Here is a 16,935-nt window from a genome sequence, read left to right as displayed (position 1 = left end):
CATCTTCGATGAGAGTATGTCCAAAGGAGTACGCTTTGAAACGTACTTAGCCGAATTCCTCTGAACTCTAATCCTGAGAAAGCCGTGAAATGCAGACAGAACACCCATTTCAGCACTGACAGTCTTAGAAGACCTGCTCCACAACTGCCTGGTGTCCCCATCCTCAAGGACAAAAGCATCAGGCATGCTCGTAAATCTCAGTGCTGAAAAGAAAGCTGTGATGTTGTTTTATTTTTTGAATGTTTCTCTTTATTCCCATATTTTATTGAAACAAGGCTATTTTGGAGGAAAGCAGACAAAAATGAATAATAACAAAGGTTCACTAGACAGTTACAGCTATTACAGACTAATGAATTTCTTCCATGAAATGGTGCACTAAGATGAACTTGATTTTTACACTATAGCACATGTTGCAATCTTTTTTAGAAAGAAATTATATAATTGAATGCTGATCACTTTTGAGATAGTACATAAAAGTTAGTTCACATTATCTTGTTTAATTACAGAGGCAATTTTAAGAAAATTAAGTAAGAACAGTCTATGAATTCTTCAAAACTTTTCTAAAGATCAATCAATGAAAATAAAATTATACCACCCTCCTTCCTCCTTTAGTATATATGTCCATTCTTTAATATTAACTGGTATTGACTTGTTTCTTTGCCTATACATTATATAAACAGATATTCCTATACATGCATACACATTTTCTCCATGTGTGTATATGCATATATGTGTGTTTTCCATTTCTTTGTTAGAAAGCAAATTTTCCAAAGACTCTTCTTTTAGCTTCCTACACACAATAGACAGTGTTATAGTAAAAATAATAGACTACAGAGCCAGAAAGGTCAGGGTCAGCTTCTCGATCCAACACTCACTAACCCCGAGCTGCAATTATTTTATCTTTTAAAGGAGAGATCATAATAACAGCTTCTCAAAGGATTGTCAACATTAAATCAGATAGCATTTTACAAAAGGTGTAATACATAATATAGGTGCCCAACAAATCAGTTTCTTCCACAAAGAACTTAGTACAGAATGAGAACTCATTAAAAGCTGTTACATAGACCAGGACTGATCTCAGCTGAAAGAGAAGTGACAGAGACCATTAAACACTTGGAGCACCATCATAAGGCATCTCTGGACCTACACCTCACCCTTCATTATCACTATCTGTTGACTAATTTCAGGGCAGAAAGGAAGATGTTGCTAGATTAATTTTACATTGAGATTTTTCCCTATAAGCAAATAGATTTTTAACCCAAGTAAGACCACCCTCTCTGTCAGACACAAACTACCCAAATTATGTCTGTATCCACCCTTCAGTTTCCCATACATTCTGAAATTATCTTCTCTTCCTTAATCATCACTATATTGTGTAAATGACTACTCTTCTCCCTTGGAGGAAAAGGTGACTGGGAAGAGAACACCTCCCATTAATATATAATTATACCAATTTAAAGAAAACAGAGGGCCACCTCTTTAATAGCTGACCTATTTCATTTCTACTTTAAGTTCTTTCTGTCTTAAAAGTTCCTTTCTTTTTATGGCTTTACACTGTATCAATAAATAAGAATTACACTGTGTAACTTTTAAAAATACAATTCCCATACCTCAACCAGAGATTCATGGGAATTCTTTAATGAGAACTGAAGTTTTCTACTTTTAATAAGTACCCAGTGAATTTAATGGAGGGGATCCATGTGTTATAAGTTGAGAGATAATGCTTATCCTACTGAGTAAAAATTAAAGTTGTTCATTTTGTTTCATTGGAATAGTACTCAGTTTACCTTCATCTGTCTAAACATGTGAAATATTAATGTCTATAAATTCTGTCTGCTGTCAGTGGTTGCTGGTTGTCAGTGCCTGCTGGTGAATACGGTAGGCAGACATGTCCATCAATATTATTATATATTTATATATTATATTATTATTTAATAAATATATTCTTCTTTTCCAAAATCTCTTCCCTGTAAACTTATACCTGAAAAAGTTTTCTTTAACCTTCTGTTGTATTTTTTTTAATAAAAGTAATGTGTTGATTTCTTCATGTTCAAAGGACAGCATAAAATCAGAATTTGGAGAAAACAATAGTATTTGATCTGAATTTCTTCTAACTTTTAAATTCTAAAATTCAGTTCAGTTCAGTTCAGTTGCTCAGTCATGTCTGACTCTTTGCGACCCCATGAACCACAGCATGCCATGCCTCCCTCTCCATCACCAACTCCTAGAGTTTACCCAAACTCATGTCCATTGAGTTAGTGATGCCATCCAACCATCTCATCTCTGTCATCCCCTTCTCCTCCTGCCTTCAATCTTCCCCAACATCGGGGTGTTTTCAAATGAGTCAGCTCTTTGCATCAGGTGGCCAAAGTATTGGAGTTTCAGCTTCAACAATGAACACCCAGGACTATTCTCCTCTAGGATGGACTGGTTGAATCTCTTTGCAGTCCAAGGGACTCTCAAGGGGCTCCTCCAACACCACAGTTCAAAAGCATCAATTTTTCGGCACTCAGCTTTCTTTATAGTCCAACTCTTACATCTATACATGACTACTGGAAAAACCATAGCCTTGACTAGACGGACCTTTGTTGACAAATAGTGGTTTTCATTTAGAACAGGTAAAGTAACGAAGGAGCTATGTAGCTGAAGTAGTGAAGAAGCATATCAGAAATATGCTTAAAGAAAAAGTAGCAGAGTTCAATGTTATATGCCACCTTGGATGGGAGTAAGGTTTTGGGGAAACTGGATATGTGTATATTTATGGCTAAGTCCCTTCACTGGTCACCTCAAACTATCACAACACTGCTAATCGGTTACACCCTGATACAAAATGTTTTTGGTGTTAAAAAAAGAGGAAAAAAAGAAAGAAGCACGTCATTTGATAAATTTTTCCACCTGTTTCTGATTTGCCTTCCAAGTTATGAACCAGTGGCCTGAAAAAGAAATTGCCTATAGAGAACGGAAATCCTTGGAAATAGTCAATGGAAATGAAGAAAGAAAAAGCTTCAGGAGGGCTAATTTCTTGATCTGAGTGCTTTTGACACAAATGTGTTCAGCTTATGAGAATTCACCGAGTTGTAAAAATATTTAATGCATACTTTACTATATATACATTATATTTCAGTAAAAAATAAAAACCTATAACAATCACTGTTAAAAAATGAAATTTCCTATATATTTCAATATGCCTCTTTCTTCGAAGCATTCTAGTTGGTACATTTATTCCAGCAAACGTGCATAACAAGTTTAATCCCTTTTGACTCTACCCATTCTCTGAACATTGCCTAGGCTAACTCAAACATAATTATGCTTCACTTTCTATACAATTTTCATATCAGGAAGTTTTTGTTTGTTTTCTGTTGATACATATCTTTCATCTATGATGAAGCAGAACTGAAAATATTTTTTTCTTCAAATTAGATTATACTCAGAAAAATTCATTCCAATACCCCCGCATTATAACTCCCCTACACAAAGTCCAGATTCAGATCAATGTAGCCTGAAATCAAATTTAGAATCTTAGTTTGATAGGATTATATATTTAAATAAAAGCCATTTTCTATAGTAAAAAGTAAGGCAGACAAAAGGGTAGATACAAAACCATCATGGATTATAAAGAAGTACTTGAAAAAGGCAGGAAGCCTTGAAAAGTCTGATTAAATTTGTGATATCTTTAACCCTGCGTTGACTCATGAACAAATATAGAGGGTATTGAAATTCTCATAACTTTGTAGGACTCTCTATCAATTACAGAGCCTGTATGTTCTTCATTTTTAAGATCCCTTTAGGAGTTTTGTACTTTTCAAACTATTTTCTTCTCAAAGCAGAAATTAAAAAAAAAATAACATGCCAATATTTTAATCAGAGAAAATAAATGTTTAATATGAGGATAAAATTTTCAGAGTCCAAACTAGTACACTGTAAACTTGTTACTATTTAGTTTCTAACTTTTAAAGAAAACAGCCTCAAAATAATTATGATTTCTCTATTAGAGAAGTTGTGTCTAGGTACATCATTGGATTTATTTTTGAAAATCCAACTATAATAATTTCATCCCATTGTCTTCTTAAATTTTTCTTGTTCTTTTAAAACACATATAGTTTTTAAAATTTATACTATTTATATACAGAAAGAAGCATAAGTTTAATCTTTACAGTTGGCTTCAGTTTTTTTCTCATGTATAATTTTAATTAAGTATATAATATAGTATAATGCACTATAATATAGAACATTGTTGTTGCTGTTTAGTCGTTCTGTTGTGTTCAACCCCATGGACTGTAGCCCACCAGGATCCTCTGTCCATGGGATCTCCCAGGCAAGAACACTGGAGTGGGTTGTCGTTTCCTTCTCCGTAATATACAATATGCCTTGGGACAAATAGAACTCAAGGTAAAAACACAGTCTATTTTCCTCAAAACAAACTAAAAGACAGTTGTCAAACACCATGTATCTTAATCTTTTGTTAAACTGTTTTTAAAGTATATAGAAAAACATTTTGGAATGAGACAGAGGAGGACAGGGAACACTAGTATATAAAGAAGAGAAATCTATTTCTTGACAAAATTTCAGTTTAAATATCAAAAGTATTTTTCCATATTAAGCAAATAATGAACTAGAGATCTACACATTCCTTGATGTGGGTCATGCCATTTTAAACAAGTTAACTTTAGACACAGGAAAAGAGAACTCACCGATACATTGCTGACCAGCAGAGATTCCTATGGAGACCAAGGTCTGCAATCAGTGTGTGTATCTGACTCTATCAGCAACTTTGAAGGCTGGATTAAGAAGAGGGAAGTCACTGATGATCTAATTAGAACCAGTCTGACGGGTCTTGGCTAGTTGATGGAGACTGTGTTACTAGTAAGACAAAGTCAAATTTTATAGGGAGCAAGAAAACCATAAATAATATTGGTACTTTCTAGGAGTGGGAACTTAAAAGCTATTGTCTTTAGATTATAATAATTTAAAAGTCTTACTATAAACCATATAAGGTAGATTTTTTCAATAAAAGTCAGATATTTAAATCTAGAAAAAAAACTAAATCTTTCTCAACCTCACATTTCCAATAAGAAACTTTGGTTTAATTAAGTTAAATTGGTTGAAATCACAGTTAATACCTCTACATAGTACTAACACCTATTTCTTTTAAAAATATTTTTGTTTATTAATAAAAGGTGCTTTGGGGAAATATATATAAAGGAAGACATGATTTTTGTTACTTATAAGGGTGATTTTTTTTTTTAATTGGAGGATAATTGCTTTACAATGTTGTGTTGGATTCTGCTGTACAAATGGAAAGGAACATAGATGCAGACATAGAGAACAAACTTGTGGACACAGCCAGGGATGGAGAGGGTGGGACGAACTGACAAAGTAGCATTGACACACACACACACACACACACACACACACACACATATACATATATACACTATCATGGGTAAAATAGATAACTAGTGGGAAACTATTATATAACACCTATTTTTTTTAACTAATCTGACATGCTTTCCACTCTACAATCCATATAATAAAAGTTTCACTTTGATATTTATTGAAAATACAATAACGATTAGAAAAGCATTAATATCTCAAAATTATGTGCCATCATTCTTCTAGAAAATTCATATAGTTTGCATATATTAACCCTCAGTTAGGTCAGTGGTGTTTCCTATGGTGGAGACAGGCATATCTGCCAACACAGTCATTATTATCTTATTTCTGAGAAGATAGCAATCTAATTTTTTAAAATGTGTACTGACACATGAATATGCAAATGTCTGTGTATTCGTGTTAGGTAAAATGTTTAAACTGCCTCCTCTGATTCCTGTAAACTAGCTGTTTCTCCTTTATGTTCTCATAGTATCATAACACTTACCATAATGTATTAGAAATTTTTGTTTATTTTATCTCAACCCCACTAAACTGTAAATCTTAACAGACAGTAACTTTATTCCTAAGACAATGGGCTCTCAAAAATATGCATGGAAAGGAGAGAGGGAAGGATGGAGAAAGGAGGTATGTGGAACCAATCCTAAAAGTCACTGTGAGAGAAGGCAAAGAAGTATGGTTGAATACTTCTACTCAGCCATTTAACGAATGGCTCATCAGAACAGCTGGAAAAGTTGGGATCCACAGTGAAATGTGGGATTAGGCTGCCAAGAACTGGAATAATTCTCTAAAGGTAACTCAGGAAACCTCTTCATTGGGGCATTCTGTACTTGGGATTGGAGAGAGCAACATCTCAGCTTTTTTTATTCTAACTAAGAGATAACACTGAAGAAAAGCATGGATATCTACTCGAAGTTATTCAATATATAGTATCATGTCTCTGTCTGCTGCTGCTGCTGCTGCTAAGTCGCTTCAGTCATGTCCATATCTGTGGGACCCCATAGACGGCATCCCACCAGGCTTCTCCGTCCATGGGATTCTCCAGGCAAGAACACTGGAGTGGGTTGCCATTTCCTTCTCCAATGCATGAAAGTGAAAAGTGAAAGGGAAGTTGCTCAGTCATGTCCAACTCTTAGCTACCCCATGGACTGCAGCCTACCAGGCTCCTCCATCTATGGGATTTTCCAGGCAAGAGTACTGGAGTGGGGTGCCACTGCCTTCTCCTCATGTCTCTGTCTACTCACTTGAAATTACAACTCAGCCAGAAACAAAGAAGAAACAATGATGAAGTAAAAACTTCTAGGTTATGAGATTAATCTTTTCTTGTTTTATAGACCTTAAATGAAATCTTCATTAATTAAATATTAATACTAGCTTCACATACTATGTTCTACTTCACATTAAAATTTTATTAAAATTTTGATTTTACTCTTTCATTCAAAGGAACACATTCTCGCCAGAGTGACTTAGGGCTAAGACTTGTTAGACTCTTTTTTTTTTTTTTACTTTACAATATTGCATTGGTTTTGCCATACATCAACATGCATCTGCCACGGGTGTACACATGTTCCCCGTCCTGAATTCCCCTCCCATCTCCTTCCCCATACCATCCCTCTGGGGCATCCCAGTGCACCATCACCAAGCTTCCTACATCCTGCATCGAACCTGTTAGACTCATTTTAACAGGACCTCATGACTTTTTTCTCTATGAAAATCTACATTCCAAACTCAAAGAAATTCTTTATATGGTCCTATATTCTTATAGCTGTGCTGTGCTGTCCTGTGCTGTACTCAGTCATATCCAGCTCTTTGTGACATTGACGGTAGCCTGCCAGGCTCTTCTGTCCATGGAATTTTTCAGGCAAGACTACTAGAGTGGGTTGCCATTTCCTACTCCAGGGATCTTCCCAACCCAAGGATCAAACCTGAGTCTCTTGCATCTCTTGCATTAGCAGATGGATTCTTATCCACTGAGCCATTTGCGAAGCCCATATTTAGGTTTATGTATTTCTAAAACTGGCAGATGGTGACTGCAGCCATGAAATTAAAAGAACGTTTTCTCCTTGGAAGAAAAGTTATGACCAACTTAGACAGCATATTAAAAAGCAGGAACATTACTTTGCCAATAAAGGTCCATCTAGTCACTGCAGATGATGACTGCAGCCATGAAATTAAAAGACGCTTACTCCTTGGAAGAAAAGTTATGACCAACCTAGATAGCATATTGAAAAGCAGAGACATTACTTTGCCAACAAAGGTCCGTCTAGTCAAGACTATGGTTTTTTCCAGTGGTCATGTGTGGATGTGAGAGTTAGACTGTGAAGAAAGCTGAGCGCCGAAGAATTGATGCTTTTGAACTGTGATGTTGGAGAAGACTCTTGAGCCATCATTGATGGCTCGAGTGATGGATGTGAGTCTGAGTGAACTCCGGGAGATGGTGATGGACAGGGAGTCCTGGCGTGCTGTGATTCATGGGGTCACAAAGAGTCGAACACGACTGAGCGACTGAACTGAACTGAACTGAACTGAGTCAAAGCTGTGTTTTTCCCAGTAGTCATGTATGGATGTGAGAGTTGGACTATAAAGAAAGCTGAGTGCCGAAGAATTGATGCTTTTGAACTGTGGTGTTGGAGAAGACTCTTGAGAGATCCTTAGACTGTAAGGGGATCAAACCAGTCCATCCCAAAGGAAATCAGTTCTGAATATTCATTGGAAGGACTGATGCTGAAGCTGAAACTCCAATACTTTGGCCACCTGATGCAAAGAACTGACTCATTGGAAAAGACCCTGATGCTAGGAAAGATTGGAAGGCAGGAGGAGAAGGGGATGACAGTGGATGAGATGGTTGGATTGCATCGCAGACTCAATGGACATAAGTTTGAGCAAGCTCTTGGAGTTGGTGATGGACAGGGAAGCCTGGTATGCTACTTCCACGGGGTCACAAAGAGCCGGACATGACTGAGTGACTGAACTGAACTGACTCCTTTGCCTATCATGTGAAGAAAATGTATTCAGAGTTACCTCCATGTGTCTGAGTTAGGATGGACTGTTTCCTGTGTCCTTCTGTGCAACATAGAAGCTGAGTCAGGAGGAATATATTTGTGGATTTAGGTGTCTTGGAAACCCACAGTAGATGTGTCACATTGTTGTTCTGTTGATAAGTTGTATCCAACTCTTTTCGACCCTATCAACTGCAGCATGCCAGGCTTCTCTGTCCTTCCCTACCTTCCAGAGTTTGCTCAGACTCATGTGCATTGAGTCAGGGATGCTATCTAACAATTTCATCCTCTGCTGCACTCTTCTTTGTCTTCAATCTTTCCCAGCATCAAAGTCTTTTCTAATGAGTCAGCTCTTCACAGCAGGTGACCAAAGTATTGGAGCTTCAGCTTCAGCATCAGTCCTTCCAGTGACTATTCAAGACTGATTTCCTTTAGGATTCACTGGTGTGATCTCTTGCAGTCTAAGGGACTCTCAAGAGTTTTCTCCAACACCACAGTTCAAAAGCATCAGTTCTTTGGTGTTCAGCCTTCTTTATAGTCAAACTCTCACATTTGTACATGACTACTGGAAAAGCCATAGCTTAGACTAGATGGACCTTTATTGGCAAAGTGATGTCTCTGCTTTTTTAACATGCTGTCTAGGTTTGTCATATCTTTTCCTCCAAGGAGCAAGTATTATTTAATTTCACCATCTGCAGTGATTTTGGAGCCCAAGGAAATAAAATTGGTCAATACTTCCACTTTTTCCTCTTCTATTTGCCATGAATTGATGGGACCTGATGCCATGATCTTAGTTTTCTCAATATTAAGTTTTAAGCCAACAAAAACTAGTTCCTCTGCCTTTTCTAAATCTATCTTGTACATCTGTAAATTCTCAGTTCATGTACCACTGAAACCTAGCTTGAAGGATTTTGAGCATAACCTTACTAGCATGTGAAATGAGCACAACTGCACAGTAGTTTGTACATTCTTTGGCAATGCCCTTCTTTGGGATTGGAATGAAAACTTACTTCTCCAGTTCTATGTCCACTGCTGGGGTTTCCAAATTTGCTGACATACTGAGTATAGCACTTTAACAGCATCATCTTTTAGGATTTTAAATAGTTCAGCTGGAATTCCATCACCTTCAATAACTTTGTTTGTAGTAATGCTTCCTAAGGCCCACTTGACTTCAGACTCCAGGATGTCAGGCTCTAGGTGAGTGATCACACCACTGTGGCTATCTGTGTCATTAAGACCTTTTATGTCTAGTTCTTCTGTGTATTCTTGCCACCTGTTCTTAATACCTTCTGCTTCTATCAGGTCCTTACCTTTACTGTCCTTTATTGTGCCCATCCTTGAATGAAGTGTTCCCTTGATATCTCCAATTTTCTTGAAGAAATCTCTAGTCTTTCCCATTCTATTGTTTTCCTTTACTTTCCGCTGTTCATTTAAGAAGGCCTTTTTTTATGCAATCAAATTTTTAATTAAAAAAATACTGTTTTTAACATGGTCAAATATATTTGGCTAAGTCCAGATTTTAAAAAACAAAAGTATCTAGCCCAACTGTACCACCATACAGCTTTGTACAGAACATTTCATAGATCAACAGAAAATATATCTGAGCACAAAAATAAAAAATATTTAAAAATAATCATTTTATTTCTGCAAAACAGACATATAGAACTGAAAAGTTATGAAATTAAACAAAAGTAAATTATTTTAAATGCTCATTAAAATGTGTCTGTATACTTGTTATGCCCATTTTCCTAGGGTTCAAAACTTAAGGCATTATTCAGAAATTCTTTTTAAATTTTAATTATCTTTAGAATCAAGTGAAATATATTAAATACTAGGTCCAATTTTCTCCCATCTTTCAGAGATTCATGGAATAAGAAACTAATCTAGTACAAACAGAACATTAAATATTTCTGGGTAGTGGAGAGATAGTGAGTAGATTATGTGGACATGGACTTCACATCAGTCCAGCCAGAGCAGGCATTTTGCACATTACAAATGGAATGGGACCAGCTTAACTTTGTTCAGAATAGGTTTTCTTTTGCTAAGAAGTCTTCTTATCTCTCCGTTCTCTGGAACTCTCTTTTCAGTTGCTTATATCTTTTCCTTTCTCCCTCACTTTTTGCTTCTCTTCTTTGCTCAGTTATGCATAAATCCTCCTCACACAATCACATTGCCTTCTTGTATTTCTTTTCTTTCAGATGATTTTGGTTTTGGTCACTGCCTCCTGTACAATGTTACAAACTTCCATCTACAGTTCTTCAGACCAGATCTAATCCTTTCAATCTATTCATCACCTCCACTGTATAATCATAACAGATTTGATTTTGGTCATACTTGAATGGCCTAGTGATTTTCCCTGCTGCTGCTGCTGCTGAGTCGCTTCAGTCGTGTCCGACTCTGTGTGACCCCAGAGACGGCAGCCCACTAGGCTCCTCCGTCCCTGGGATTCTCCAGCCAAGAATACTGGAGTGGGTTGCCATCTCCTTCTCCAATGCATGAAAGTGAAAAGTGAAAGTGAAGTCGCTCAGTCGTGTCCGACTCTTAGCGACCCCATGGGCTGCAGCCTACCAGGCTCCTCGGTCCATGGGATTTTCCAGGCAAGAGTACTAGAGTGGGTGCCATTTCCTTCTCCAGTGGTTTTCCCTAGTTTCTTCCATTTAAGCCTGGATTTTGAATAAGGAGCTCATGATCTGAGCCACAGTCAACTCCAGGTCTTGTTTTGCTGACTGTATGGCACTTCTCCATATCCAGGTGCAAAGAATATGATCAATCTGATTTCTGTGTTAACCATCTGGAGATGTCCATGTGTAGAGTTGTCTCTTGTGTTGTTGGAAGAGGATGTTTGCTATGACCAACATGTTATCTTGACGAATCTCTGTTAGCCTTTGCTCTGCTTCATGTAGTACTCCAAGGCCAAATTGCCTGTTACTTCAGGTATCTCTTGACTTCCTACTTTTGCATTCAATCCCCTATGATGAAAAGGACATCTTTTTTTTTTGGTGTCAGTTCTAGAAATTTTTGGAGGTCTTCATAGAACCATTCAACTTCAGCTTCTTTGGCCTTAGTGGTTGGGGCACGGATTTGGATTACTGTGATGTTGAAGGATTTGCCTTGGAAACAAACTGAGATCATTCTGTAATTTTTGAGATTGCACCCAAGTACTAGGTTTTGAACTCTTTGTTGACTATGAGGGCTACTCCATTTCTTTTAAGAGATTCTTGGGCACAGTAGTAAATATAATGGTCATCTGAATTAAATTCACCCATCCATTTTATTAATAGTTCACTGATTCCTAAGATGCTAGTGTTCACTCTTGCCATCTCCTGCTTGAAAAGTGAAAGTGTTAATCATTCAATCATGTCCAACTCTTTGCGACCTTATAGACTGTAGCCCGCCAGACTCTTCTGTCTATGGGAGTCTCCAGACAAAAATCCTGGAGTGGGTTGCCATTTCCTTTTCCAGGGGTTCTTCCCAACCCAGGGATCGAACCCAGGTCTCCTACATTGTAGGCAGATTCTTTACTATCTGACCCACAAGGGAAGCCCTGTCTCCTGCTTGACCACATCCAATTTACCTTGATTCATGTACCTAACATTCCAGGTTCCTATGCAATATTTTTCTTTACAATGTCAGACTTTACTTTCACCCTCAGACAGAGCCACAACTGAGCATCATTTCCACTTTGGCCCAGCTGCTTCATTTTTCTCTGGAACTATAAGTAATTGCTCTCCACTCCTCCCCAGTAGCATGTTGGACACCTTCAGATCTGAGGGGCTTATATTTTGGTGTCATATATTTTTGCCTTTTCATACTATTAATGGGGTTCTTGAGGCAAGAATACTGGAGTGGGTTGACATTTACCCCTCTAGTGGACCACATTTTGTCAGAACTCTTCACTATGATCATCCATCTTGGATGGCCCAGCATGATATGGCTCATAGCTTCATTGAGTTACACAAACCCTTTCGCTACAACAAAGCAGTGATCCATGCAGGGGACTCTTCTCCCTTGTTGTCTCTTTATACATATGCGGAGCTGGGTGCTGGTAGTTGTTAGGAGAGCAAATCTTTTGACTTCATAGGGTGTCTACCCCTACCAGAGGGCCACAACTGTCCCCAATTTTTGGCATCACTTTGGAGATTTCAATAGGAAGTTCACTCTAAAGCTGAAGCTCCAGTACTTTGGCCACCTGATGTGAAGAGCTGATTCATTGGAAAGGACCATGATGCTGGGAAGGATTAAAGTCAGGAGAAGGGAGCTACAGAGGATGAGATGGTTAGATAGCATCACTGACTCAATGGACATGAATTTGAAAAATTTCTGGGAGACAGTGAAGGAAAGGAAAGCCTGGTATGCTTCAGTCCATAGGGTCACAAAGAGTCAGACATGTCTTAGTGACTGAACAATAGCAAGTCTTTATCAAAAGCCACTTTCTTTCTTTCTTTCTTTCTTTTTGGATGTACTGGGTGGCTGCCATTGTTACGGGACACAGGCCCTAGGACTCGGGGACTTCAGTAGTTGTGGCTCTCAGGCCCTAGAGCACAGATTCAGTAGTTGTGATGCATGGGCTTAGTTCCTCCACAGCATGTGGGATCCTCCCAAATGAGGGATTGAAATCATGTCTCCTGCACTGGTAGTGGATTTTTTTTATCACTAAGCCACCAGGGAAGCCCAATCTGTCACTTTGTAGTGACAGATTTTTGTGTCTGTTGAATACCTGAAATGGAGGAGAAAAGGAGGCTAACAGTGGAAAAATAAAAGTCCAGATACAAGACAGTCTTTTGCTTAAGTAACCTGAGGTCAGGACTATACATCTGTAGAAGAGCATACAAAGGGTAGGCACAGGGCTTTCTTCATTTGTTTTCTCACTTAGCTCTATTACTCAGCCCTGATTAACTGTGCGTCAACACAGCCTATCCTTCTATCTCCACCTTAGAGGAGTTCATCATTGCTTGGGTGTGTTTGTTTCCGAATTTCTCAATGGGAAATAAGTGTCACATCATATTCACTCAATCAAGATGGTTTCAGAACAAATGCCAATGTTACCATCACTACACCGTTCTTTTGCCGAGAAACAATAAAGAAAAAATAAAGTTAAAATTTTTGACTGATATAGTCTTTTAATGATAAAGTAATCAAAATAATCAGTTCACTATAAATATTAAATTAAATTTTAATCCAGTTAGCCCATATACTTCTTTAAAAAAATGTATTATAGTTAAATACTGTATAGAGTTCTGCAGAGAAGAAAATGGTAACCCACTCCAGCATTCTTGCCTGGAGAATCCCATGGACAGAGGAGCCTGGAAGGCTACTCTCCACCGGGTCACAAGAGTCAGACATGACTTAACAACTAAACCACCACCACAATACAGAGTTCTGAGGTTAGTAACTGGAATGATTAATTGCTTTCTCAACCAGGAAGGCACAGGAGGAGAGGCCAATACCAGTGGTTCGAAGCTCCACCTGTTAAGAGATGGGGTTAAGGGAAAAGAAAGAATAGAGCAACTGATTCTGCTTGGCAAAGATTTCACAGAAGATCAGTGAAAAAGTTAGTTATTTAGTTGTATCCAACTCTATGCGACCCCATGGGCTGTAGCCCACCAGGCTCCTCAGTCCATGAATTCTCCAGGCAAGAATACTGGAGTGTGTAGCCATTCCCTTCTCCAGGTGAGTTCCTGATCCAGGGATTGAACCTGGGTCTCCTCCATTGTAAGGAGATTCTTTACCAGCTGAGCCACCACAGAAGGCCAAGGACTCACCAATGATTAAGATGTGATCAAGATAACAAAGAAATTTCATTACTGGAAGAAGCAGCAACATGAGTAAAAAGTACCAAGACTTGAATAAAATTCCCAACACACGTGAAAGATGCTCACCAAAAAAGTTCAGGCTGAAAAGAATACAATTAGTTTTCTAATTTCCACCCCAAAGTAATCAAAGTCTTTGTGCTCATTCCTTCTTGCTAAATCAGTGTAGTAAGTGTAAGAAGCAAACCCTAGAAACAATTTCCTGCTTTTGACTATCCCCTTACTTCTAAGAAGTCACTCTCTGTGGTTAAACAAGAGCAAGTTTTCATTAAAATATAGAAAACTACTACCAAGACACTCCTTCCTTGTCTCCCAAATCATACTGCATCATGTTTTTGAAACATATTCCTGAGCCATTTAAGGAGCCCTGCTCTGAGCATCACAGGACACAATACTTCATAAAACATGCACTTCTTAGCTCATTTTATAATTGTCTATACATTACTGGTGTCTCTGATAACAGTGGATTGTGTCCTTTCTTTTAACTACACTATTCCCAAAGCCTAGCTAAGTGCCAGACACATAGTTCAGCTCAGTTAAGTTTAGTTCAGTCACTCAGTCATGTCCAACTCTTTGCAACCTCAAGGACGGCAGCATGCCAGGCTTCCCTGTCCATCACCAACTCCCAGAGCTTGTTCAAATAATGTCTATCAAGTCGGTAATGCCATCCTATTATCTCATCCTCTGTCGTCCACTTCTCTTCCTGCCTTCACTCTTACCCAGCATCAAGGTCTTTTCCAATAAGTCAGATCTTCACATTAAGTGTCCAAAGTACTGGAGTTTCAGCTTCAGCATTGGTCCTTCCAATGAATATTCAGGACCGATCTGCTTTAGAATTGACTGGTTGGATCTCCTTGCAGTCCAAAGCACTCTCAAGAGTCTTCTCCAACACCACAGTTCAAAAGCATCAATTCTTCAGCACTCAGCTTCCTTTATTGTCCAACTCTCACATCCACACATTACTACAGAAACCATAGCCTTGACTAGATGGACCTTTGTCGGCAAGGTAAGGTCTCTGCTTTTTAATATGCTGTCTAGGAATGGCACCCCACTCCAGTACTCTTGCCTGGAAAATCCCATGGATGGAGGAGCCTGGTAGGCTGCAGTCCATGGGGTCACTTAGGGCCAGACACGACTGAACGACTTCACTTTCACTTTTCACTTTTCACTTTCATGCATTGGAGAAGGAAATGGCAACTCACTCCAGTGTTCTTGCCTGGAGAATCCCAGGGACGGGGGAGCCTGGTGGGCTGCCGTCTCTGGGGTCACACAGAATCGGACACGACTGAGGCGACTTAGCAGCAGCAGCAGCAGCAGCAGGATGGTCATAGCTTTTCTTTCAAAGAGCAAGCGTCTTTTAATTTCATGGCTGCAGTCACCATCTGCAGTGATTTTGGAGCCCCCCAAAATAAAGTCTGTCATGGTGGCTATTGTTTTCACATCTATTTGCCATGAAGTGATGGGATCAGATGCCATGATCTTTGTTTTTTGAATATTGAGTTTTAAACTATCTCTCTCCTCTTTCATTTTCATCAAGAGACTCTTGAGTTCCTCTTTGCTTTCTGCCCTAAGGGTAGTGTCACTTTCGTATCTGAAGTTATTGATATTTCTCCTGGCAATCATGATTCCAGCTTGTTCTTCATCTAGCCCAGCATTTTGCATGATGTACTCTGCATGTAAATTAAATAAGCAGGGTGACAATATATAGCCTTGACATATTCCTTTCTCAATTTGGAACTGGTTCATTGTTCCATGTCCAGTTCTGACTGTTGCTTCTTGACCTGCATACAGATTTCTCAGTAGGCAGGTCAGGTGGTCTGCTATCTCTTTAAAAATTTCCTGCAGTTTGTCATGATCCACCCAGTCCAAGGCTTTGGCATAGTCAGTAAAGCAGAAGTAAATGTTTTTCTGGAATTCTCTTGTTTTTTCTATGATCCAGAGGGTGTTGGCAACTTGATCTCTGGTTCCTCTGCATTTCTAAATCCAGCTTGAACATCTGGAAGTTCTTGGTTCATGTACTATTGAAGCCTGGCTTGGAGAATTTTGAGCATTACCTTGTTATGTTTTTGTGTGAGACGGGTGCAATTGGCGGTAGTTTGAATATTCTTTGCTATTGTCTTTCTTTGGGATTGGAATGAAAACTGACCTTTTCCATTCCTGTGGCCACTGCTGAGTTTTCCAAATTTGCTGGCATATTGAGTGCAGCACTTTCACAGCATCATCTTTTAGGATTTGAAATAGCTCAGCTGGAATTCTATCACCTTCATTAGCTTTGTTCATAGTGATGCTTCCTAAGGCCCACTTGACTTCACATTCCAGGATGTCTGACTCTAGGTGAGTGATCACATCATTCTGGTTATCTGGGTCGTTAAGATCTTTTGTGTATGGTTCCTATGTGTATTCTTGCCACCTGTTCTTAATAGCTTCTGTTTCTGTTAGGTCCATACAGTTTTTGCCCTCAGTTGTGTCCATCTTTGCATGAAATGTTCCCTAAGTATCTCTAATTTCCTTGAAGAGATCTCTAGTCTTTCTCATTCTATTGTTTTTTTTTTTTCCTATTTCTTTGCATTTGTCACTTAGGAAGGCTTTCTTATCTCTCGTTGTTATTCTTTGGAACTCTGCATTCAGATGCAGACACATAGTTGGCACTCAGTAAATATCTATTAGATGAACACGTATCTTCTCCCTTGTGTTTTCGTACATCTAAAATCTTCTTGCAGGGTACTGGGCCAGAC

The 16,935-nt window shown here is 38.6% G+C and overlaps 1 protein-coding gene across 1 annotated transcript in view; it reads right to left on the bottom strand.

Annotated features, from left to right (window-relative positions):
* Positions 1-4,793, bottom strand: part of LOC147370571 (transmembrane protease serine 11E-like) — a 57,309-nt gene extending 52,516 nt beyond the window's left edge. The window contains exon 1 of the mRNA XM_086405557.1: positions 4,692-4,793. Coding sequence (XP_086261683.1) covers positions 4,692-4,699 — 8 coding nt within the window. The 5' untranslated portion in view covers positions 4,700-4,793. The remainder of the gene's footprint in view (positions 1-4,691) is intronic.
* Positions 4,794-16,935: the final 12,142 nt, after the last annotated feature.

The sequence above is a fragment of the Bos grunniens genome, chromosome 6, assembly GCF_055505025.1.
Source record: "Bos grunniens cultivar Pamir isolate PY7600 chromosome 6, Bosgru_T2T1.0, whole genome shotgun sequence".
Classification (NCBI taxonomy): Eukaryota; Metazoa; Chordata; class Mammalia; order Artiodactyla; family Bovidae; genus Bos; species Bos grunniens.
This window is presented reverse-complemented; position numbering and strand designations above follow the sequence as displayed.